This window comes from Rhea pennata, chromosome 8 (genome assembly GCF_028389875.1).
Source record: "Rhea pennata isolate bPtePen1 chromosome 8, bPtePen1.pri, whole genome shotgun sequence".
Classification (NCBI taxonomy): domain Eukaryota; kingdom Metazoa; phylum Chordata; class Aves; order Rheiformes; family Rheidae; genus Rhea; species Rhea pennata.
In genome coordinates, this window is record NC_084670.1 from 1426180 (window position 1) to 1450194 (window position 24015).

Here is a 24015-nt window from a genome sequence, read left to right on the forward strand (position 1 = left end):
TGAGTACATTGCTATAGATTTCCTGAGAGCGTAACTACATTACTGGAGGTAATCTTAGGTTTGAAAAAGTAAATCTGTATCTGAAAGGAGAATATAGTCCCAGCCATGAAAAGAGTTCTTTAATTTACATTTGCTAGTGCTAGGGTTGTGTTCTGAATAACAGACACATTGAAGTATACTAGCATTAAAGGATGATCTTAGTCTTGAGTAAAGGACTTTGAAGGGTTTTTTGTGTATTTCTTTTTCCCTTAAGGATCAGTGGTGATATACAATTCACTTACAAACAAATGAGAAACTAAACCATTACTCTTGCTAATAAATAGAAATGTATAAAATATTTTATTCATGGATATAGATGATTACAATATAAACTACCAAAATATAATAGTTCCTCTTCTAAATGTTACAGGTTTTCTTGCATAGCAGCAGGAGAAATTTTCATGTTTGTTCTCTTTAAGCTTGACATTCTGAACAGACTAAATTCTCTCTCTTACTACATTGGCACAGCTGTCTTTATGCATTTGATCTTTTTGCTTAGCTTGTTAAGTTAGTTCATGGAAAAGCCGATTTTAATGAAGACAATTCTTAAAACTTCAGCTTGAATTTAAAATGAAAAAGTATATATTTTAAAGCAAACATTAAAAAATTTCGACTCTACTTATGAGTTTGCTCAGCAGAAACCTAAATGTGGCAAAATTACTTTATCTCATGTTATCTTCAGAGCAATTTCCTCTGTTTGAACAGATTAATTTGCATATTCACAGCACCTTGAATTTGTTGTTCATCCAAGCCAAATTTCCACATTGTATTTTGTTTCCATGTTACTAATCTGCCTAAAGAAAGGAAAGCCACTGAGTTAATCACATTAATGTTTTTGAACAGTGTATTGAGTTGGCTACTGTTTCCCCACTCAGGCTGTTTGAACATATAACTTTCTGCAAATAACCGCAATAATTTTCTTTAAAGCACTTCCTTTTTTTTTTTTTTTTTTTTTTAAGACGTTGAATTGCTATTTTATGACAACAGAATTGTATTAGCAAATTTGAAGTGACATAACATTAAATAACAACTGCTAATTATTGGTAAGCTTGTATTTCTTTGCTCTTCATTGTACCATTTTACTTCATACATAGATATTCCTGTATTTCCCACCATCACGGCCACTGTGACTTTTCAGGAGTTTCGTTACGATGAATTTGATGAATCTATCTTCGCTATTCCTGATGACTACAAGGAGGACCCCAGCCGTTTTCCTGATCTCTAATTAAACTGGAAGGTTGATGGTGAATAAAAATACCAGCATACCACAGTGAAAGCAAATGGATGCAAATAGCCCACAGATATAGGTATAGAAGTGGGGTCATAAAGGAAGGGATAAACTTAAAACAATAACCCAGAAGAAAAGGGAAAATGCATCAAATGGCTGATGTACTGATATTTGCTATAATGGGCATCTAATCTAGTTCCTGATGTACAGCAAGTCTCCCGATGTGTCGTTCACACTTTTATACATCCAGCGTGGTAGTCTGACACCTCAGTGACCCTAAGAATATTTAACAGCTGTGAGGACTATCATTCGTTTTTAAATTTTTTTACATTTCTTGTTGATACAGAAAGCACTCTTGGACCATTAGCATAAAAATTGAAATGTCTTAGCTGGATATTAATCCTTTAAAACATCCCACTATATTTAAGATGACCATATTATATTCTTTCATGCTTTGTTTTCATGAATCGTAAACTATGTATCATTATGTATAGTTCAGTAACTTGAATGTTAGTTGAACATATATTGGAAGGAATGCATCTTCTGTAGGTGAATGAACCAAATGGTAACCATTAAACAGTTGCATTTTCATATTGCAATATACATCAGAAATAGCATTCACTCTGCAGGGAATAAGATACCACCTTAACACCTTAGTGCAATCCATTGTGGTGCTATCCATGTCTCTCTGAACTGTTAATTTCTTCACAGAGCTCTGTTAATCTTCCTTTCATTGACTCTGCAAGCAACCTTTTTTTTTTTTTTTTTTTTTTTTTAATACTAGCTTAAAAAGTCCTTGCTGTATCCATAATGTTGTGTTGATTAGCATGCTTGTAGGCTCATTAGCTAGAAATGGTCACTTCTTTTTTTTCTTCCTTCTTTCAGTCACTTAGGAGACTTGCTCCATAATGGTTAAAGATCAACTAGATTATCTTGTTTTTATGTCCGGCAGCCACTGGAATACATGGGATGCATATGAAGAGTTACTAGAACAGTAAGCTCAAGCATCAAGTCTTCTTACAAAAAAGTTTCTCTTGAAGTTAGTTTAATTGTAGTGCACATTGAATAGAGCTCACACTGGAAGATTTTATTTCAACAAATGCTTATTACATTTCCAAAGTAATTTTCTTCAATATTTTTTGATAGATAGGAAGTTACAGTACTCTAGTTTCTTGAGCTTATTCTCATTCCAAGTGGTTCCAGTCTCCTGATTTGACAATAATCCAGCTTTCCAGTTTGTTAGAAAGAATTTGTGCAAAAGGCTAATGGTGCTATTTGTTTGTATTAAGAAATTTAGATTAAAGTGCTGTGGTGTAACTGTATAAAATTGTAAATATTTTCAAAGTTATATTCTTTGTGCACTGTAGTTAAAACTTTTTTCTGGAAATCAATAGTTACTTTTGAAACTTTATTATAAAGAGTACCATCAATGCTTAGTAAAGGTAATCACCCTGACTGACCATGCAGATGATAAATGGAGATAGCATATCACAAGGCAATAAAAGCTGATTTGTCAGGCACATCAATCAAATGTGGGTATATTTCAAGTAGACCTTCTTTCAAAATTCTGGAATCCTGTCTATATAAAATCCAAAGAGACTGCTCTAGGGAAGTACAGTGTACAGTACAGTACTGTAGAAGGAGTCCTATTGAATCAATATCAGCAGAAGATGGATAAACTAAAAATAAAAGGTTGAGGTTGATCTTATTCCAGCATTACTTTAAACCTGCAAGTTTGACAGGTGAGTAGTGTTTACTTTGCAGACAGTGACTGATGCACTGTAGTTATTTAATTCTAAATCAAATTGAAAATAAAACAATAGAGGAAAGAATGGGAAATATAAATTTCTTTTAATTACTTTTGAAGTAATGTATGAGTAGCAGATGTTGAACATTTGGTAGGAATGATAGGACTTGTTTTTCCAAGTAATTATGAATTCCTAAAGTGTTTTACATCTATGGTATAAATTGACACCCACCTCATAATCCCCCTTAGCACCAACTGAGATTTTTTGCATTAAGAGATGAGGATTGAATGTATGTAGAGACGACCTCTCCTGTCAGTGCTAGAGGTCAGGGTTAAATGTCAGCAGGGCCAAGTGTGGAATTCTGTTGCCCTCTATTTTACAGATATCTAATACAGAACAGAATGTTTTGCTTAGTGCCGCTGGCTCAGGTTTTGTGATAGGCACTAAACTAAAATACCATATCCCCTAACGAGTACAGGTACCATATGAGGGTACAGAGTTGTTTGGAAATTTCAGCAAACACAATAGGATGTTTCTCCGTTAGGTGGATGTTCTAAGTCTTTTCTTCAGTATTACAAAGAAAGAACTGTTTCATACTATTTTGCGTTTTTGGTTATTCCAAAATACCATCACAGCACTTGCTGACATAGGAAGGAGCATACATAGTACAGCTATGTATTGTAGGCAATATAGCAACTGCAATGGACTGGATTCTAGATTTAAAAAAACAAAACAAAAAAAAAAAAACACACAAGAAAGCATTTAATTTAGGGATCTATATTATCTCCATTTGTCCATAGGAGAGATATCTGATGGCAAATGAAGTGTCTGACTCAAAGCCCACTGCAGTTTGTGGAAGTGTTTTCAATGACTTTCATGGACTCTGATTGAAGACTTTGTGGATTTTTTCTTTTTTTAAAAACCTTCCATGAATACACAACTACTAACTTTGATACATTTTAAGATTTGCAGAAACTTTTTATAGTGGGTTGCTATATTAAGGCTTGTTCTAGTTTGGCGTGTCAGCACAAGTGAACACAGATTCGGTTCACTGTAGTTTTTTTATGTTATTATGGTGAACATACCCTACTACTTCTTAATATCAAGTTGAAAGATCTGATTCCAATCAGATTGTATTTTTCAGTTCAGTGACTGTTTTTATAGATTCCTGCGACAGCCTCATTGAGTAAGAATTGGTGAACTGTTCTTGGTATGTTTCCTTCCATCTTGCTACTTTTGGTGATGTGTATTCTGTCTGAGACATTCCTAGTGAAGAGTTTTAATACACTGTTAAAACACGCGGACACTTTGGGCTTAGTTTCCTGGACGATACACTGAAAGCTGTAGGGATCTCGGCCAGCAGGAGGGATGTCTTGCTTTGGGCTGAGCCTGCGTGAGGGAGAGGGACTTGCGTATTGGTGCAACCATAGCAGTCCACAGGTGTGAAGAGAGGTGATCCCTGACAGTGTAGCTGTGCTGGTGCAACTCCTTAGTGGTAACTGTGTCCACACTGATATAAATGTTTTATCCAGTATAATTTGTTCTGCTTGCTAAGATTTATTTTATTTTATGTTATTTTATTGTGCTGATACAAAGTGCATATTTGTCAGTATGGATGGATCCACAAAGAAGCTTTGCCTGCGCTCTAAATGGGTAAAGTGTTTCTAGTGTAGACATAGCCTTAGTCCACAGCTGTGCTGTGGGCTCTGGTGTCCTTTACCACTTCTGATCTCCTGTTAAGGTATCTTTTGAAAATTTATCTTTTCTAGCAGGATTGACCTAGCAGAGCTTGATTTTTGTTTTTCCCCTTATTTTGTGTTAGCATTTAAGAAAGATTTGGTCCCTTTTGAGTGAATACATATCCACAGTGCTTTTACAGAGGTTGTCTCATTACTGCTGCATCACAAGAAGTGTCAACTTTAGTGTTTGAAATTTTACTTGTGCAGTTGTAGGGACATTCATTGTAACAAGATACTCTGGAATATGAGAGTATCTAGATAGCTAAAATTCTATTGCTGGAGTTGTGTGTCACCAGTGATTAGCACAAATGGGAGAAAGAGAAAGAAAAAAAAAAGATATTTTGAATCTCCCCTCTGAAAGCAAGATACAGACTGACACCATAGTGGTGTTTGAGGTAAAGCTGACAAAGGTGCAAGAATGACTCTCAGAGGGGAGGAAATCTCCGTGTACCAGTGCTGCGGAAGAGACAACCTCAATATATAGTTTGGGGATTTTTCTTTGTAATCTCACTTTTTTTTTTTTTTTTTTTGATGGCTGTGAATTTTTTTTATGAGTAAGTATTAAAGAACAGCCATTAATTTTGGTAAACTGGATAAGAAATCATTGCAAATGAATTCCTAGGATTGTTTCTTAACCAAACTGTTTTACTGGTCTTCCAAAATATTGCTTTAATTTGTGGCAAAGGGAATGCATTTTCTTTTTCCTTTTAAGGAGCTGCTGTTCCAGTCACTGTACTCACTTTACTGCAATTATTGATTTATATATTGAAATGATTTGTTACAAAGAATTCTGGATATATTTGTGCTGGAAACCCACCATGTTAAGTTGACATTCAAAGCAATTGTCATTTTTTTAAATGTATTTGTTCTTGATTTTTAATTCATGCAAGGATAATTGTTATTTAATCTGTATTAACAAATTTCCTGTAATGCTGCAGTTTCACATTTATTTTCCTTACAATTTGTAATTATCATGAAACAATGTCACTTTTTTGCATTTTACTGTTTGTGTGGTCCATGGTTTTTTAACTTACCTTCCCTAATAGTATTTTTTTAGGCTATGTCATTTGTTAGAGTAAAGACCAAAATACACTGTTTGAAACTGATCAACATCTGAAAATTCAGTTTAACTCTCCCCAGTCCCTTTCAGAATATGCACACTGTAGCCATGTGTGTTTGAGCAACTATTTTGATTTGAGGAGACAAGTTCACACTATTATATTCTGCAAGGGCATTTTATTGGTCATATTTTGAATAAAATTTCGAGTTCTCAATATAGCACTGCTCTTTACCATCTGGTAAGTTCCGTGGAATTTTTTTGTCTCATCTAGTAGAGAACGGAATAGCCATGTTGGAAAAAAATGAACAGTAACTTCCAGTATTTCCCTGGAGTTAAAGGAGCTAAAATGAAGAAAGTTTGGAGATAACTAATTGGGAGGAGTGGAAGGAGATCTTAAGTTTTCCTCAATGTGTTATACATAATCTTTATGTGAGTTTTTACCTCTTAAATTGATTTCCACTGTAGAAATGCATTTATTTAAATAACAAGATGTGAAAACTGGTCTTTGTTGCTATTCTAATAGTAATCTTTTGGGAGAAATAAGTATACAAAAACTGGAAAATTTTATTTTGCCTTTATTATGCTTTTATTTATTTTCACTTGTGACTTCTGAAGCTACACCAGCAGTTTGTCTTAGCTGACCTCTTGCAAGCCTCAGAACCCTTATTTGCTGAAGCAGAAGTCATGACAACCCTTGCAAATCACAGAATCAGTAAGGTTAGAAGGGACCTCTGGAGATCACTAGTCCAACCTCCCAAAGATTTCCTGGTGCTGGTTGCACTGGGGCTTGAATCCAAGACCTTCAGTGTGTAAAGCAGATGTGATAATCAGTAAGTTAAATAATTTGCTACTAAGTTTTAAAATATATCATATTTGTAAGGGAAAAGTAGGACTCAAAGCTGGAGTTATAGAACATGCTTAAACATTAACTACAGAAAGAGGATTTTCACTGAACTGCAGTTGTAGCCTTTCTTTTGCTATAATGATACAGCCATTAGTTTATGTAGTTACAGGCCCGTCTATAGTGAAGTACTTTAAAAATGAGTAAAAAATCACTTGCTATTTTGGCAAAGTAGGGAATACTCAGATTGATTACTGTTAAAGTAGGGCTGAGCAGAACGCCCTTCTCTGACTTCCTAGACTATATTGAAATAAAATTCCTCAGTGGCAGCAGTCGGACAAGACACTCTTCACCTGGATTGTGGTACTTCATTCTCATTTAACATACCTATTAATTTCAAATTAAATACTGTAGATTGAGCTGCGTGCTGACCTTAAAACTCGGCACACAATTTTAAGAAGAGCTAGACTATGAGAGATCTGAGTGAAAGCTGAGACAGTGTGGCAACAGTACAAGTAAGGCTAATGTATAAACAAAAATTGCTTAAAATTTTAAGACCTCAGGTACCACTAGTGATCACTGAAATATTAAACATAACTGATAGAGCAAGCCACAGAAATGCAGTACTCGCCTTTAGTTCCTAGCTGGTATTTTCCAAGGACCTTAGATGTGGCCTATGATTAGTTTCCTGTCTTTAGTTCCAGCCTGCTGACAGCAATAGGAGGAAAAGCATGGAAGTGCTTTCCCTGACCCTTCAGTTCATAATTAACAAGTCAGTGTATGACTCTTCTTTGATGCATCTTTTGAGTAGAACTTAACCGAGTTCTACCCACCATTATTCCTTCTATATGCAGCTGTAAATAACTGCTCAGTCCTCTGTATAACTTAGGAGCAGAAGGAAATCCTGTGGGTTACTGCCTCAGTTAAATCCACCTCAGAGAATGCTGAAGTTGGGTGCGGTAGCTACTAAATCAGCGTTAAGCTACTTCTGTAAGGCAGAGAACTGCTTTGTGACTTGCAAAGTCTTGGCTCAAGAGATGGGCAACCCTATCCTCAGTAATAACTAGCAAATCAACTTTAAACTACCCCAAAAAAGTCATCTTCTGGCTCAGTGGTCTAAGCATATGATCACTTCTGAAAGGAAGTGAACCTCTGGTACAAGTTCAAGCACTGTAACAGGAAGGTAGAGGCATGACTTCACAACACCCCTGAAGAGGAATGTTTTAGGATACAGCCTATAAACATTTAAGTGTTTGCCTCATGCAGTGCATCTCTATAAGCTCTGAGTTTCACTAACTGCTATTTTGTACAAGCCAGCCAACATACCTATGCTCATATGTATCTGTGTTCTCTTACATTTCAGAGTAGGATGTGTAATGAGCTAGCAGGTGTGCTCCGAAAGCCAAACCCTCATTTCTCCTTCTATACATTCAAGCTAGGGCAGAGTTGAGCTACACCCTTAGTACAAAAAACAAGACTTAGTTGGTTAGTAAAACAAACTACAAACAGTGTAGTTTAATTAATGTTATAATATCTAAGTTGGGCAGGATTCTTCATCTTCAGCTCCATACAGTGATAAGAGACTGACCTGGTCCTTCATTTCAGTATTTTAATGACTTCCACAACAACAAAATCTAAGGATCAAGGAGCTCCACTTTATTTCTATAAATTTTTTTATGTTCTTATAACTTCACATATAAATATCTTGATGACAACAAAAAAAGGCACATCTATGAAGACATCATGCACCTTGTCTGTGTCTACTGTTACTTTATTATGAACTATCACTCTCTCTCCACTAGAAATAAAAGGCTAGGAGAACGGGCTGTATGACACACACCTCTCCATATTGACAAAATACTCAAAACAGTTGGTAAAAAGTTACATTTCTACAAATTCTAAAAATGACACTGCATATCTAAATGGCAAGTTCCATTTTGCCTATGGCAAAATGAGTTTTAAGAAGGTAATCAGATTCAAAAAGTACAAGCACCATTTATAGTTTTATTCCAAAACTTAACTAATTTAAACCAATATATATTTTAGTTCCTGGCCTTAACAGCCTATTTTATATGCAAAAAGCACTTGCTGCCTCCTGTTTCTGCTAGTCTTCTATTACCATTCTAAAGATAAAAGGTGAAAGTTCATATTTCAATGAAAATACAAGATTTTTTTTTACAAATACATATTTTTTAAAAAAAGTACTTGCCCCATAATACCTTTAGATTCCCATTTAAGCCTGTTCCCTTCATTCACAAATAAAGTAAAATAAATCTTTCTTTAGTACAACATACTTAGCTAAAATGCCAGGCTTAACAGTTTTTTCACTGTGCTTGCAGTTTTTAAAGAGATGGAGTTAAGTTATAGTCTTGCTAAAATAGGTAAATGAGGAAAAATATAAAATCTAAATGAATGAGGTAAAGTTTCATACATTCAATTGTGTAAATAAATACCAGTACAGTTTTATAGGAACATGAGTATAAGTTTAAGGGTTTTATTATCAAAGTTTTGTAAAACAATTTCAGAAACTGTACATCAACATGGCACAGACTGTAGCCTACTTTTGTCTTTTTACCTGCACAAAAGTAAAAGCTCTGTAACTTCTGTAACTAAGAAACAGCTTGCCTAACTACTTTGCATATAACATGGAATCACTGTGTGCATAAGATTACTATTGCAGTGACAGTAAACACAAATTTATTAGTTTATACAACTTGAGATCAAGTAAAAAGTACATTATCAAGTAGACTTGCTTTTAAAAGCATACAAAGGTCAATTTTAAAATGCACTATCCTTTTGCAATGTCTGAATGAACAAGTAAAACAATCTGGATTATGAAAACTGCACAAATCAACCTTTAATCACTGGGCACTAGTCAAGCAGGGCCAAGACCCAAGCAAAAGGAACACGAACCATCATGACTGGCTACTCTTTGTTGCCCAAGATGGATTTGAACTGAGAGAGTAAAAAAAGCCCTCAGAAAGGTTAGTGCATTTTAATTTTGTCAAAGCCAAACAAAACCCACCCCCCCAAAAAAAAAAAAAAAAAAAAAAAAAAAGCCACATGGCTTAAAAAAAAAACCCTATATCAGAATGCTTATTTTCAGAATGCTTATTTTCAGATGTACTGTAAATTTCTGTGTAGTCACACTTAAGACCCTTAAGTAGATCTGTCATATGTTGTAGGATTTTAGAACATTTAGGATGTTTCTGCCACAATCAACATGCAGTCAGTGCATTCCCTATACTGCTCTATTACTGCAATGAATCAAATTCTAGAAACACTATCATAAGTGAGCTGATTTACTAAAGGAGATCATACAACAAACAATCCATGCCTGCTGTAGATGCATGCAGCTTTTTTTTTTATTATTATTTTTTTTTATTTTTTTTTTGAACTTTTGCTTGAAGCATCACCAAGTTAGTAAAAATTGCTTGGCTATGCAATCCCTTTCGGCCGTAACAAGGATGGTTACCTTTCTATAAAGCTTTTGATGTGAGTTAGTATCAGGAGCTTTACAAACCATTTATAGCTTACAGCTGTATACATCTAGACTTAGGATTAACAAGTACAGCATAAAAGAATCACACAGGAATGACACTGATGCACATCTGCAGCTGTGTTCACTGCAAAGGCAAAATTTAGTCACTCATATCCATGTCCTCTTCATGATGATCATCCCCATTTACTTTGGATTCCCTTGCTGAATCTCCACTTCCTTTATCAACTGCAGACTCCTTTATTTTAGGGGAAGAAGAATCCGCCGTTTTCTTTTCTTCCTTTTTCTCTTTCTCGCTGTCATATCCTTGCTCTTCTTCATCATAATCCCTTGTGACCTGCTTTGCCGAGATAAAAAAAAGTAAAACTTGCTTTCAAAGCCCTTGTGGATTTAAGGTTAATGCTTTATTAAAGGCACTAAGTTAAACAGATTTTTAAACATACTTTCACATCTTTATCACTCTCGGATTTTCTTTCTCGATCCTTTTCTTTGTCTTTGCTTTTTTTTTTCTTGCTTGTTGACCGTTCCCTTTCATCTCTACTTCTCTCTTTGTCCTTATCCTTCTTTTTCTCCTTTTTATGTCTACAATGATAAAGTACGTTCAAGAATGAAAGACAATTACACTGTTACATGACTAGAACACAAATTGTGTCCAAACTGCTACCCACAGTTCCTTAAAAATCTACAGGAAGGAACAACTGTTTGCAAGTAAGACATGCCATTTCTTTTCCAAAAATAACCGATCATCCCTACTTCTTAGCTTTGGACCAAAACACCACCACTTCAAAGTGAGGTCAAGGAAATGCCTTAGTTAAGAATAGCAAAACTACCCTCTCTAAGGAGCATCCCAAATTCCACATTTAGGATGAGGGGATTATTTAACCAGCTTATTAATTCAGTCAGTTGATGTCAATTGTATATAGCCAGCAGGTTAGCAACTCTGGAGATCTCCCACTCCGTGTCCCTGGAACACATCAGATTTGGAACTCTTGGGCATTAAAACAGAAGTTTTATGATTGAAGCTAATTAAACTAAGATAAAAGAGGTAGCAGCCAAGAGAGATCCACTCTTTCTTTCAAGAAGTCAACCTCCGGACTAGGTATTAAGAACAAGACAAACATACACTATCTTCAGAATAACCTCGTCATGATCTTGTATTTCATATACCTCAGAAATTTTCTGCCCAGACATCTTTCTTTCTTTTTTTTTTCTTTTCTTTTTTTCTTTTTTTTTTTTTTTTTGACAAGTGACTTATTGGCATTCTGACCTTCTTGGAGATGGGGATCGGGACATTTTCCTTTTAGGAGACCTGGGCTTTTTAGGTGATCGTGTTCCACTCCTGCTTCTTCTGCGTCGTCTTTCTCTGCAGAAAAGACAGTAAATACATACTACAATTGAAAAACAGTATTTACAATTAGTAACACTGCAAAGCCAAGACAGTTGCTGGTCAGCAGAGTGAGCTGTTTCCTATTCAACCTTCACCTTCGTGAAGGAATTGCTAGCTTAAACCTTATTAGAGTCACTGATTCTTACTTCATCCACAATAAAGACAAGACAGTTTGTTCTTGTTACTATAACAAAACAATTCTGAAAGTGGTTTTAAAAAGGACATTACACCTTATGCATGTGTTTGACTCATAAATCAGAAAGTGTCTTAGAAGTGTTCTCAAATTATCATGCTCTTTTTGATACAGAAAAACCAGAAGTTATTCTAAGTCCAAATAATACCACCAGAAAACTAAAGTATAAAGGAAAAAAATGAAGCAACTTATAGATACAAGTAGACAGAGCACACATGCATGTGTATTTTAAGTGACATGTGCCCAACCCAATATATCCACATGATCATCATCCTATTCAATACAGGAACATTCGTTCCATTAAAGCATCTCTTTAAAGTGGGTTCAATATGCTAGAAATGCAAACTAAGAAAATTATTCAAGTTACTGTACCTGCTTGTGCTTCTAGATCGTCTAGTTGTGCTGTAGCTTTTGGGAGGAGTTTTCGAACGTTTCTTTTCTTTCTCTTCCTTCTTCTTATCCCTTTTAATGAAATACAAATTTAAAATTTAAGTCATTTTCAAACAGTTAAGGTAATACTACTACTCTTACTATATAAGGAAATGAATACAGACATGGTAATTATTTTGGATAGCATATATACTTTTTTTTGCTGGGGCCAGTCAAATATTAATGTAAAAGATGACAATTACCTATTAATGGGTGCTGCATCTGTCGACACACAAGAAAGCCATGTGGTAAGTTTTTAGGTGCCTAATTGTCCCCATTTATAAAGGCAAATATAGTAAGTATTCCTATGAAGATGTTACCAGAGGTTTTGTTTTAAAAGAGTCACTAGTTCGTCTTGGCCTAGATTTTTTAAAATTAAAATATTGGAAATTAAGTTTTAGATTTTATTAAGCGTAATAGATTTACAGAAGCAATTACCTGGTTTTGGATGTGCTCCTCGATCTTCTGCTTCTCTCTCTAGAGTGAGATCTTCTTCGCCTTGGACTTTTAGATCGCCTCCTGCTTCTTGACTTTGAATGGGACCTTCTCCTTGATCTGCTTCTTGACCGTCTACCAATAATACAACGCATAGGAGTTAAACGTATTTAATTTTGATACACCGTTCAGAATCCATCTTCCATCTGCTCAATACTAATTGCATTGTAATGCACCCTAATACAGAAAATGGAACAAAGGAGTCACATTCAGTCCCCTCAGAAAATGGAAGAAAAAAAAAAGTTCACAACAACTACATGTGAAAGAACAAGTGACACTTAAATCAGCCATCCTGTCATTTTCCTTGTAAGGGAACACTTGTCCTATTGTAGAAGAAAATTGGTAAAGCCATGTGGGAGTGTGAAAAAAAATTTGGAAACGATAAACCAAATATGAATCAATTACTGAATATGCAAATAGCAAAGAAATGCCAATGGGAAGACCAAAGTTAAAACAGCTTTGTCACGCTTAACCCATTGGGATCCACTGTCTTAGAGTTGACAAGTTTGCAACATAAATCAACCAAATTTATCTCTGTTTAGGTTGGACAGTATTGAAATCTTTACTCAGGATACCCAAACAGGATACCTGACAACCAATCAAATCAAAACCTAGAAATGCCTGGAAAACTCTTGTCCCAGACGTTTCTACCAGGTGGAATTTGCATGTACCAGAAAAAATAGCCCAACAGATAAACATTTAATGTTTTATGTAACTTTTTGTTTTTAAAACAAATTCCAATTACCGTAAGAAAAGAGAATGAAAAGAGGTTTAAGGAACTACTGTAAAATGGACAACCTAAGACAGCTTAGGTGTTAACAGGGGATAGGTAAAACTAAGGCCTTCTGTTAAAGCTGTCTCATAAAACAAACAAACAAACAATAAATTGTTTAAAAATCAAGAGTCTAAACATTGCTAGGTATGGAAGCCATCTCATCAGGTGTCCAGTTCTTACAGTTCCTGAAATTCTTGCTGCAATCTTGGGCTATCGTTACTCCTCCACTTGTTCTATAAACGAAAACAAAAATAGGGCTTGGCCTTCATCTCACACTGGTTACCTCAAACCATAGCCTTCTTCAAAAGGTTTGCATTTTCTCCATGTCAGTTTGCTCAAGTGAACTATAACTTGCAAGAAGTAATTCTGAAGAAATTGTTCTAGGCAAGTTATGTTTTTAAAGCACAAACTACCTACCTGTGCCTAGACGAAGAAGGCGTCCTCCTCCTCCTCGAGCGTGATCGTGACCTTGAATGCCTTCTTTTTTCATCTTTTTTGTCTAGAGTTAAAAACAAAAAGCATTGTAGAAAACCAAATACTGTTTTAGTATTCAAAGAGATTCTATATGGGAAAATAACTTGAGTTTCACACTACAGACAAGATAAAGAAAATCTAGGGAAGATTCTGACATAAGAAATTAAGTCTTATCTTTTTCCTCAAAAAGATGACTGATAGAATTAACAGATGACAAAGATATGTATGTGACATACATAGAAACAACAAAATATTAAGCAAAAGAAATCAAACTTCAGAGAGCTTTCCACTTAAATCAGTGGTTAAAAATGACAGCTGTAGGTCAATGAAAATCTTGTTACTATCTCAGCATCTGCCACTTTATGAATGGCTAAGAAGACTCTCTCAGATAATGCCTCTGAATTTCCCACAAAAAGTCTCAAACGAAACGATCAGTGTATACTTCCCGTAATAAAAAGAATAGAAGCTTTATTCTGTCCCTAAAATGATCAAAAAGCAGCAAAACTACATTTTCCATGTTCTGGGTACATTTCATATTCAGTTCATCTGACATTTCAGATGAACTGCTGCATCTTACTCTACAATAGAAATCTGCAGAATTACAAAAATACTAACTACAAAAAAAGATTACTTAGTAGCTTTCACAAAACAAGAACTAAAGAAAGGTAATCACTACCACCAATAAATGCCACTGGATGTCAAGTGGTTATGTCAGTTGCTCTTTCCAATGTGGGGAAACTCGGGCGCTTTGCCATCCTCAAATCAAGTCTATGTGGAGTGCATGGGGTGAGGTGCGATGAGATGAGGGAACAACACAACAAAACCCTCCAGATACTTCATTCCCTATTTCATTGTGCAGCACATTAATATCCATTCACAATGTAAGACAATTAACTGCTTGTCAACTATAAATTAAGTAATTACAGAACAGGAAAGGATAAAGCCAGTATTTTGCAGATCACTAACTTTTATCACATACTACGTCAAGATACCACCTTTAATTGAATGAGGTACTCTGTGATTTAGAATTACCTGGCTCTATAGCAGCAGAAATTAATGACTGTGCTTCTCGTACTCTTTTCATAGCTTCTTCTATTTCTTTACTGGAGGTATCTGATTTCAGACTTGGCGAAACAAGACCTGCAGCCACGTGGTTCAACCTGGTAAATAAGAAAGTTTAGAAATTCAGCATTGTTTAATGCAAAGAACAGAAGCCTGTCAATTTGCAATCCACCCAAAATGACCAATCTAAGTGAGTCAGTAACTCTGCATTTTATCACTGTTTAGATAAGAGTTGTAAGTCTATCTGTGTTGAAATCAGTGGAACAAGATACTAACACCTAAGGCTCTTACAATTCCAGTAAACCATAAAGAGGAAAAGAATCCAGACTGCCTTGCACATACGTATTTCTAAGGACATTCTCCAGTACATTTCTGTAAAATGCAATTTTGATTCTCATCATTGGAAAGAGCAGCTTCACAGGAAACTATATTATACTGTAGAAAGTCAGTTTCCATTTCTATAAGCCCTATTGAGAAACCTGTAAACAATGTTGGCAGGGACCTCTGGAGGTCATCTAGTCCAACCCCTTTGCTCAAGCAGGGTCACCTGGAGCACATTGCACAGGATCACGTCTGGGCAGGTTCTGAATATCTCCAGAGAAGGAGACTCCAGAAGCTCTCTGGACAACCTGTTCCAGTGCTCTTCCACTCTCACAGGGAAGAAGCTTTTCCTCATGTTCATTTGGAGCTTCCTGTGCTTCAGTTTGTGCCTATTGCCTCTTGCCTTCTTGCTGGTCACCATTGAAAAGAGTCTGGCCCCAACCTCTTGACACCCTCAAGTTATTGGTAGAGATGGATAAGATCCTCTCTCTGTCTTCTCCTCTCCAGGCTAAAGAGGCCCAGCTCTCGCAGCCGTTCCCTGTAAGAGAGATGCTCCAGTCCCCTGATCATCTTCGTGGCCCTATGCTGGACTCTCTCCAGTAGCTCCATGTCTCTCTTGTACTGGGCAGCCCAGAACTGGACACAGTACTCGAGATGAGGCCTCCCCAGGGCTGAGTAGAGCACCAGGATCACCTCCCTCGACCTGCTAGCAACACTCTTCTCAATGCACCCCAGGAGACCATTGGCCTTCCTGGCCACAAGGGCACATTGCTGGCTCATGGTCAATGCGTTGTCCACCAGCACTCCCAGGTCCTTCTCTGCAGAGGTGCCTTCCAGCAGGTCAGCCCCCAGCCTGTCCTGGGGCATGGGGTTATTCTTCCCTAAGTGCAGGACCCTGCACTTGCCTTTGTTGAACTTCATGAGGTTCCTCTCCACCCAGCTCTCCAGCCCGTCCAGATCAGTCAGAGGAATGGCAGCACAGCCCTCAGCTGTATCAGCCACTCCTCCCAGCTTGCGATCATCAGTAAACTTGCTGAGGAGGCACTCCGTCCCCTCATCCAGGTCACTGATGAATAAGTGGAACAAGACTGGCCCCAGTACTCAGCACTGGGGGACACGGCTAGCTGCAGGCCTCCAACTAGACTCTGCACCACTGATGACAACCCTCTGAGCTCTGCCTTCAGCCAGTTCTCAATCCACCTCACTGTCCACTTGTCTAACCCACACTTCCTGAGCTTATCTAGGAAGACGTTATGGGAGACAGTGTCAGAAGCCTTGCTGAAGTCAAGGTAGAAAACATCCACTGCTCTTCCCTCATCTACCCAGCCAGTCATTCCACCAGAGAAGGCTACCAGACTGGGTAACCATGATTTCCCCTTGGTGAATCCATGCTGGCTGCTCCTGATCACTTTCTTTTCCTCCACATGCTTAGAGAGGACATCCAGGATAAGCTGTTCCATCACCTTTCCAGGGATGGAGGCGAGGCTGACTGGCCTGTAATTTCCTGGGTCCTCCTTCTTGCCCTTCTTGAAGGCTGGAGTGACATTCGCTTTCTTCCAGTCCTCGGGCACCTCTCCTGTTCTCCAGGACCTTTCAATGATGATGGAGAATGGCCTAGCAATAATATCTACTGGCTCCTTCAGTATTCATGGGTGCATCTCATCAGGGCCCACAGGTTTGTGAGTGTCAAGTTTGCCTTGATGATCTCTAATCCAGTCCTCCTCGAACGAGGGAAAGTCTTCTTTTCTCCAGACTCTCTCTCTTGTCTCCAGGACCCGGAATTCCTGAGAACTGGCCTTAGCAGTAAAGACTGACGCAAAGAAGGCATTCAGTAACTCTGCCTTCTATGTATCCTTCGTCACCAGCTCCCCCACCGCATTCACCAGCGGTCCCAGAAGTTATCTGTTCTATCACTTGGCTTTGAACTAGATCAGGTATTCCTAATACAGCCCTGACTGATGCTTATCTAATGCATTATCTTTGTTAAATATTTTAAGTTTTTCAATCAGTTGTGTATTTCTTACTTATAGAAGAGTCAACTTAAAATTCATTGCTCTGATTTCCTGTAATAGTGTTCTTCATTAAAGCCAAAGGAACTACATGAATCCGTGCCAGTAGATGATCTCAACCAAGAATTTTGGTTGAAACATGTTGAATTACATTATATATTTTAGGCTTATATCAAATACCACCACATACGGGGCATTACATAAAACAGCAGTTTGACATGATTGCTAAGTGGGATTTATGTGCTTATTAGTACAGTATTTAGAAGTGGTGTATAAATTCACTATTATTCAGATATCTCCCAGTCCTATAAATTTTAGTTAGCTCTAATATTTTCTAGCCAGAACACCAGGAAAGTATCTTGCAAGAAACCCGTTGCAAGGTTACCTATGCAGCTATATGGAAAAGGCTATATGGAAAAGGCTGGGAACTTTGCCCATCAGGAATTTTTCCTAATGCTGACTGATTGATAAAAACAAAGATTGATCACATAAAACTTCATACACTACACTACACTATATTTGACATAATTTTAAAACAGCCACACTGAGTTAGAAGACAATATACTTAGTTCAGTATCCCAGCTTTACTAGCAGCTAATATAACAGCAGGGCAAGCACACGCTGATAAGCTTTCCCAGTATTCTCTCCAAAGGCTCCTCCAATGTGCAGTACAAGGACTTCCTGGGGCAGATGTGATTTCTTTGAATTTTGTATCTTTGGTGGACTTATCATCTATTAATTTGTATAATCACTTTTTGCACTGACAGCAATTTTTAGCATTCTGTTGCAATGGTATCAATAGCTTAACTACACATGAATACACATTAAGTGCTACAGTACTTCCATACTCGCAGTTCCCATGCCATAGTTTTTTTGAATGAAACTATCCTTTTTGTGAATACTGAAATAAAAGTTAGCAAATAATTATTTTATCTGTTACTTGCTCCCTTTTTCCATTAAGTAACAAGATATACTGTCTTTTGTTGTCTTCTAACAGTTGTAGATTCTTTTATCATTGCCTTTTACAACAGTTGCTGGTCTTAGCTCATTCTCTACCTCTCTTTGACTCTATCCTTGCAAGGTACTAGCTGCACCTTTATATTATGGACACAGAAGTGGAAAAATATGAAATATGAAAAACTGAACTCCTGTCTTGAGCCAAATGCAACCTCAGGGATGAAGTGGTATCATTCCATAGATGCAAGGCTGAACAACCTTACTTTCCTGACCCTCTTCTCCCTACACAGAAGAGTCCGTACAAGATGCAAGACACAAGCTTTCTCCAATCTTAATTAGACCAGGCAGGACAAAGAACAGATACTGAATCATAAAAGATATCATTCCCAAGATCAAGTGTATTGCAATAAAAGTAATTGTAAATATTGAAGCTTACTTTGGATCCACTGTGCTCATAAGCTTTAGTAGTTGATCTGCTGCAAGAGACTGTGAGGAGGGGAAAAAAAATATAAAACCACGTTAGAGAATTTTCCAGATCATCGTTAAGGTTATTATTATCTTCTTCATTACTTATTTCAAAGTAAAGTTCAGAGAAAAAAATTAACCATTAGATTTTTAGATAGTGGTTGTTAAACTGATATAAATGAAAACAACTATTAAATTAGAGATGATAAATAAATGGGTGCTCTTGCATGAACCTACCATGCTAAGACACAAATGCTGTATTATGTAACAACTGGAAGAAGTTTAAAGACTAAACAGCCTACACAAACTATGCTGAGCCAAGTCTTTACTAAAGCAATGCTTTATAATACTTGTTCAAGCTCAAGAACAATAGGCTTTAGGCCGTTAGTCTGTGATTAAATATACTGGTGAAAACAGTAAGTATCATGAATCCTAGTCATTCTACATGTGCGCTAAGGACAAAAGGAAAAATTGCTGAAGTATTCAATACCTGAGAGTTTAAGTTTGCTCCAGGAAGCCCAAGAGCAGCTAGGGCAGGATCAAGAGCAGGAGCTCCTAAAGCAGCTAAAGGAACAGCACCGATCTGTAACACACAAAGGTAAGTTAGACAAAGGCATATCCAATTGATAAAAAGCTATTAGAACAAGATTCCCAGGCATTACGTAAGGGGAAACTGAAACTCTTTTTCAGGTTGCCAACTAAAGGAAACTAAAGGAGGTCAGTAAATGTATTTTAGCTTTCCTTATTCATGTATTTTGAGGCTTAGTATATGAAAGATTTTTTTCTATAAATAATTCTAAAATAAAATTCCTTTTTCCGCAGCATCCCAAAAGGTGAGAAAAATATATAGAGAGAGAGGAAAAAAAAGAATGTTTTCCAATATATTCCAGAAATTGTTTAAAATGGATTTCTGCTCTAGAGTTAGAATGAAAATTCAATATAAGGTTCTGAGCCAACTACCTCATATCTAAGTCAATTTAGGATTTGAAATTAATACATTTCCTGTTAAAAAGCAGTAAATCGTTACATTTCTGTATGTCTCTCAAATTTGATTATTACTGGTCAATTGGTTGAACAGCTACTGGAAGAATAAATATGTAGGATCATAGCATAAATCTGAATTCCTTAAGAAATCAAACTAGAAGCCTCACAAGAGAACTTTATTTTCTGGCTATTCAAGTGAGAGGATCGACACGCTGGAGCAGATCTGCTAACAAAAAAAAAGATTTTATGAGCACATACATTGATCTAATGGTTTAGTTTTACCAAAAGGTCTTGCTCCAACTTCCTTAATTCTCACTGCCTCCTTTTTGGCCATACTGGCATTTGTGGGACTCATTTGATCAACCAATTCAACTCACTAAGACATCAGAAAACTTACTTTTGTGCTATCTGCACTAAGCTAACACACCAGTTTACAAAAAGGACCTGATCAGCTCCAGAGCTAGCATAAAAAAAGAGGAGGCAGGAGCATGTGATCAAGAACAAAGGAGCAGGATCTACTTTCTGGCAACGAGAAGCTCTTCAGTTAACTTACCTTTCTGTTTAAACTGTACAGCCCTTCTCCCTGCAGTCTCAAAGAAAAAGTCACATCCCCACACACTGATTTCATAAACAGAAACTAAAATTATAGATTTTTTTTTTACTGAGTTAGATGCCCAATTCACTTTAATAATCAAAAGAAACTGCAGAACAAACTTTTGAGATGCCTTTGAAAAAATCACCATCCACCACATTTTTCTGTACAATCACATAAAGAGGATGTGTTAAATTCTAAAATTAAGTAGACTGGGAGTGGGTTGGGATTCAGAATGACAGAAATAAAATTAAGTTGGTTCAACAACCATTTAAAAAGAATTTATATATACACTTGTTTTTGGAAAAAATAGATCTTTTACATGTTGTTTCTTCCATCACTTTCCTGAAATTTCAAAGTTAAGCTTTAGACTTTTCCAACTATCTAAGACTTAAGAGAGCTTCTGGATGATTCAATGGCAAGTGTATTTTTCATGTGATATGAAAACATAACAGAAGCTACACAAAGAAGTGCTAAACACAAGCTGAAGTAGATCTGAAAATAGCAGAAATAACAAACTTAATTCTTACTAATTTGCCTCTTTCACTTGGACTCTCTGTTCTCTAATATGATGTATCCTGATTGAAACTTTCTCCACACTGAGTTATTCTAACCATCTATCTTCCACATGGATTCTTATGTATTTAGATAAAGAGTGAATACATGCTGCATCTTTTCCCAATCAGTTGAAATACTAATGGTAGGTATCTCTCCATGATATGCCATTTTCTTGAACTTCAGGAGTTTAAGATCTTTGAGATCTCTACTGCTCATCAAATCCGGCTGGAAGTTTCCAATGGCGGAAAAAAAAAAAGAGGGATATGAAAGATAAAGTACTGAGCACCTAAGATAACAGAAGTGCTATACTAGAGAAACAGAAGTATTCCATCTAGTAATTTATTGCCATTATACCAAAAAAAAATCATACCAGACATCTGTAATAATACAACCCATCAAAGTATATAAACTAAAACATTCCATTAGCCAGCATTAGTACATCTATCTATTTATCCTGAAAACAGCAACACAAAGCAAATTAGAGTCTGTCTAAGGGAATGTATCTAACAGTTTCCCTTCACTTTGGTCTATCACTTACCTGAGAGAGTGGGTTGGGAGTAGGCAGGAGTCCACCTCCAGGCAGCAGACCTGCCACAGCATTAGCTGGTGCCAAGAGAGACAAAGCCTTAGTCTCATCAGGAATAACTCCTGCAGAGAAACAGTCTTGCATTAGAATGCATTCTATCTCAAAGGCAGAAAATACACAAATACACCCAGAAAATGTCTCCCTGATACACCACCTGAGTTTGTTGAAAGTACTTATGTTGGCTAAAATACAAAACTTGTTGTCTATTAATATTTATCATTAAATTTTTTGTCAGAACGAAACTTCAATGTGTGAAAATTTGACTGTTCCTTTTTCTCTACAAATGGTTAAGTTTCTAGAGCAAAAAAATAGCACAATACACACTACTTTTTTGTTAACACTGCCAAGATTTCATCACCTGTACTCGATTTTTAAGTCATGAACCAAACGTAAGCAAGCACAGTCGGTTCTCCAGGGGTGTGCTCTCAACTTTCAAAAGCTGTTTTATGAACAACGACTCGTGTCGGCTGCTTCACTATAAAGCACACAGAAAAATCAAGATACACAAGACAAAAAAAGTTTGATTTAGGGGTTAATAATATGGTACAGTTCACTATGTTTTCTTTTACACCTACCATACAAACTTTGCAAAAATTAAAGAGAAGGTATGGAAATATTTTTTGTTGAATCAAGCGTAGGGCTTTTGCTGACTTGTCAAACGAAAATGAAAGTCTCTGCAGATCTTCAAATACACGCTGTGTGTGTGTGTCTGTGGGTGCATGGGTGCGTACAGACAGTATACTGTGGCACATTCCTTACCTGTACAGCAATATGCATACGTTCCAATATGTGCCATGCTTATTGTACCAAGAATGCTGCTATTTACTGCCATTTCAGAAGAAACTTCTGGCCCCAAATCTTGCAGCCAACTAAGACAAGTGTCTTATTTTACTGCCTGTTCTGCACATAGAATTTTAAGGGTCCTACTATGAAACAAGTACTTATGTAGGTATTTTTAATTCTATCCAACAGCAAAAGCCCTATACAGATGGATTAATTTGTTAATGTGCCCAAGCCCCCAAAATGAGAGTTCAATAAAACAATTTTACTATATATTTGCAAATACCAGTAGTGTTTCTGTAATACATATTAAGAAACTGCATCTCATCATAAAACATACAATATGTACAGGGCACTTAAGAGAAACTGGATAAGCTGCAGAAGAAAACTGTTGGGTGGTATTTTCAGCAGGGCCTGGTATATAGTTCAGGCTGAACCAGGGAAAAGAACTGTAAAACACAACAACAAAAAAGAAAAACCACTGTTAAATAAAGGTAATGGTTCCTTCCACCTATACTGAGAAGTGCCGATAATATAAACAAATGTATAATACACAGCACTGTTATCTTGCTTGTGTCATTGAGCTGTCACCAATTTAGATACCAAAAGTTATGAAGGGAGAGGGGGGAAAAAGGTCATTTAGATAAAGGGCATTAATGCATCAATATATTAACATACCTATAGAGATTATGGGGTAATTTTGCATGCAAAATTATGTCTCAGAGGATATTTATAAATTATATCTAGACATTTCAAATTAGTGCAACTACAACATTTCTGGCATCTAAATACAAATCCTCAGACTTATCTTGAGACACCTCACAGAAGATCTGCATCCATTAAAAAAAAAATCATGCATCTGATCCTCTATTTTTTTAAAAAAAAGTATTTAGAAATAAACAAACTACAACTTTAGAAAAAGCAATGAGGCCCCTCACCAGTTAATTTTCATGCGTCAAGAGTTTTTTTTACTGCTGCTTTGTTAGAACCATGAAATACTGCATGAATGTGTAGAAATGAAAGAAAAAGAAACAGACAAAAAGAAACAAACATTAACCAAAGAACCTAAATAACCCCCCACAGCCATCTTTAAGATTAGAGTTCCTTCCAAATCTAGGAATATCACAGTGAAAAGTTGCAATTAATACTAAACCTTACCGTAGACTTTGTGTATAGTTCTATAACACAAAGCAACAGCCAACATCAAAATGTCTGTGTATGCTAAAACGGGAGTATGCTTGTGATATAGGGGATAATTACTGCACTAAACAGATAATAAACATTTACTTTAGTGACAGGCAATATTAACACAGAATTATCACAATAGAAAATAAAAGATAAAAGGGCCCAGTTCAGCACAGTAGTTAAGCATATGCCTGGCTTTAAGCACATGAGCAATTTCATGATCATTTTAAGAATCTTGCTGTATCGTGCTTAAATAACTTGTTGAATTGGGACCCTGGCAATATGTATTTGGAGAAAAAAACTATACTACTTTACTCCAGTTCAGGGACAAAAGCAGAGAATATTATTACAAAACCAGGGGGTAAACTTTATTGGCAAAACATATCTGTTGCGATATGCCGTATTATTATGCCAAAAACACCAGCATTCTTAAATCACCTGAACACCAGAAGAAACAGCCCATTGTCCTTGATTTAAACAGGCCCATTAGAATTAACTACTTTATCATACTTTACATGTTTTGAACCAAAAACTATTGGGCAGGTTTTCCTATGTGCCAGATATATCCACCATCAAGCACAACAGACAAAGTCAGACTGACAAAGGGAA

The 24015-nt window shown here is 36.5% G+C and overlaps 2 protein-coding genes across 7 annotated transcripts in view; one reads left to right on the forward strand and one right to left on the reverse strand.

Moving 5' to 3' along the window:
• The window catches only part of ANKRD13C (ankyrin repeat domain 13C), a 29299-nt gene extending 22988 nt beyond the window's left edge, over window positions 1–6311 (forward strand). The window contains exon 13 of the mRNA XM_062581675.1: window positions 1134–6311. Coding sequence (XP_062437659.1) covers window positions 1134–1264 — 131 coding nt within the window. The 3' untranslated portion in view covers window positions 1265–6311. The remainder of the gene's footprint in view (window positions 1–1133) is intronic.
• Window positions 6312–9135: 2824 nt separating this feature from the next.
• SRSF11 (serine and arginine rich splicing factor 11) overlaps window positions 9136–24015 on the reverse strand; it is a 235526-nt gene continuing 220646 nt past the window's right edge. For 2 of the 6 annotated variants that reach the window (XM_062582179.1, XM_062582175.1), the window contains exons 4-13: window positions 21394–21503; window positions 19212–19304; window positions 18693–18742; window positions 14940–15067; window positions 13851–13932; window positions 12602–12733; window positions 12107–12196; window positions 11422–11517; window positions 10598–10736; window positions 9136–10494 (exon numbers count right to left, since the gene is read on the reverse strand). In XM_062582179.1, the coding sequence (XP_062438163.1) occupies window positions 10297–10494; window positions 10598–10736; window positions 11422–11517; window positions 12107–12196; window positions 12602–12733; window positions 13851–13932; window positions 14940–15067; window positions 18693–18742; window positions 19212–19304; window positions 21394–21503 (1118 nt within the window). In that variant the 3' untranslated portion in view covers window positions 9136–10296. Of the gene's footprint in view, window positions 10495–10597; window positions 10737–11421; window positions 11518–12106; window positions 12197–12601; window positions 12734–13850; window positions 13933–14939; window positions 15068–18692; window positions 18746–19211; window positions 19305–21393; window positions 21504–24015 lie in introns of all 6 variants that reach the window. The other 4 variants (XM_062582176.1, XM_062582178.1, XM_062582177.1 and 1 more) reach the window with 4 other exon arrangements.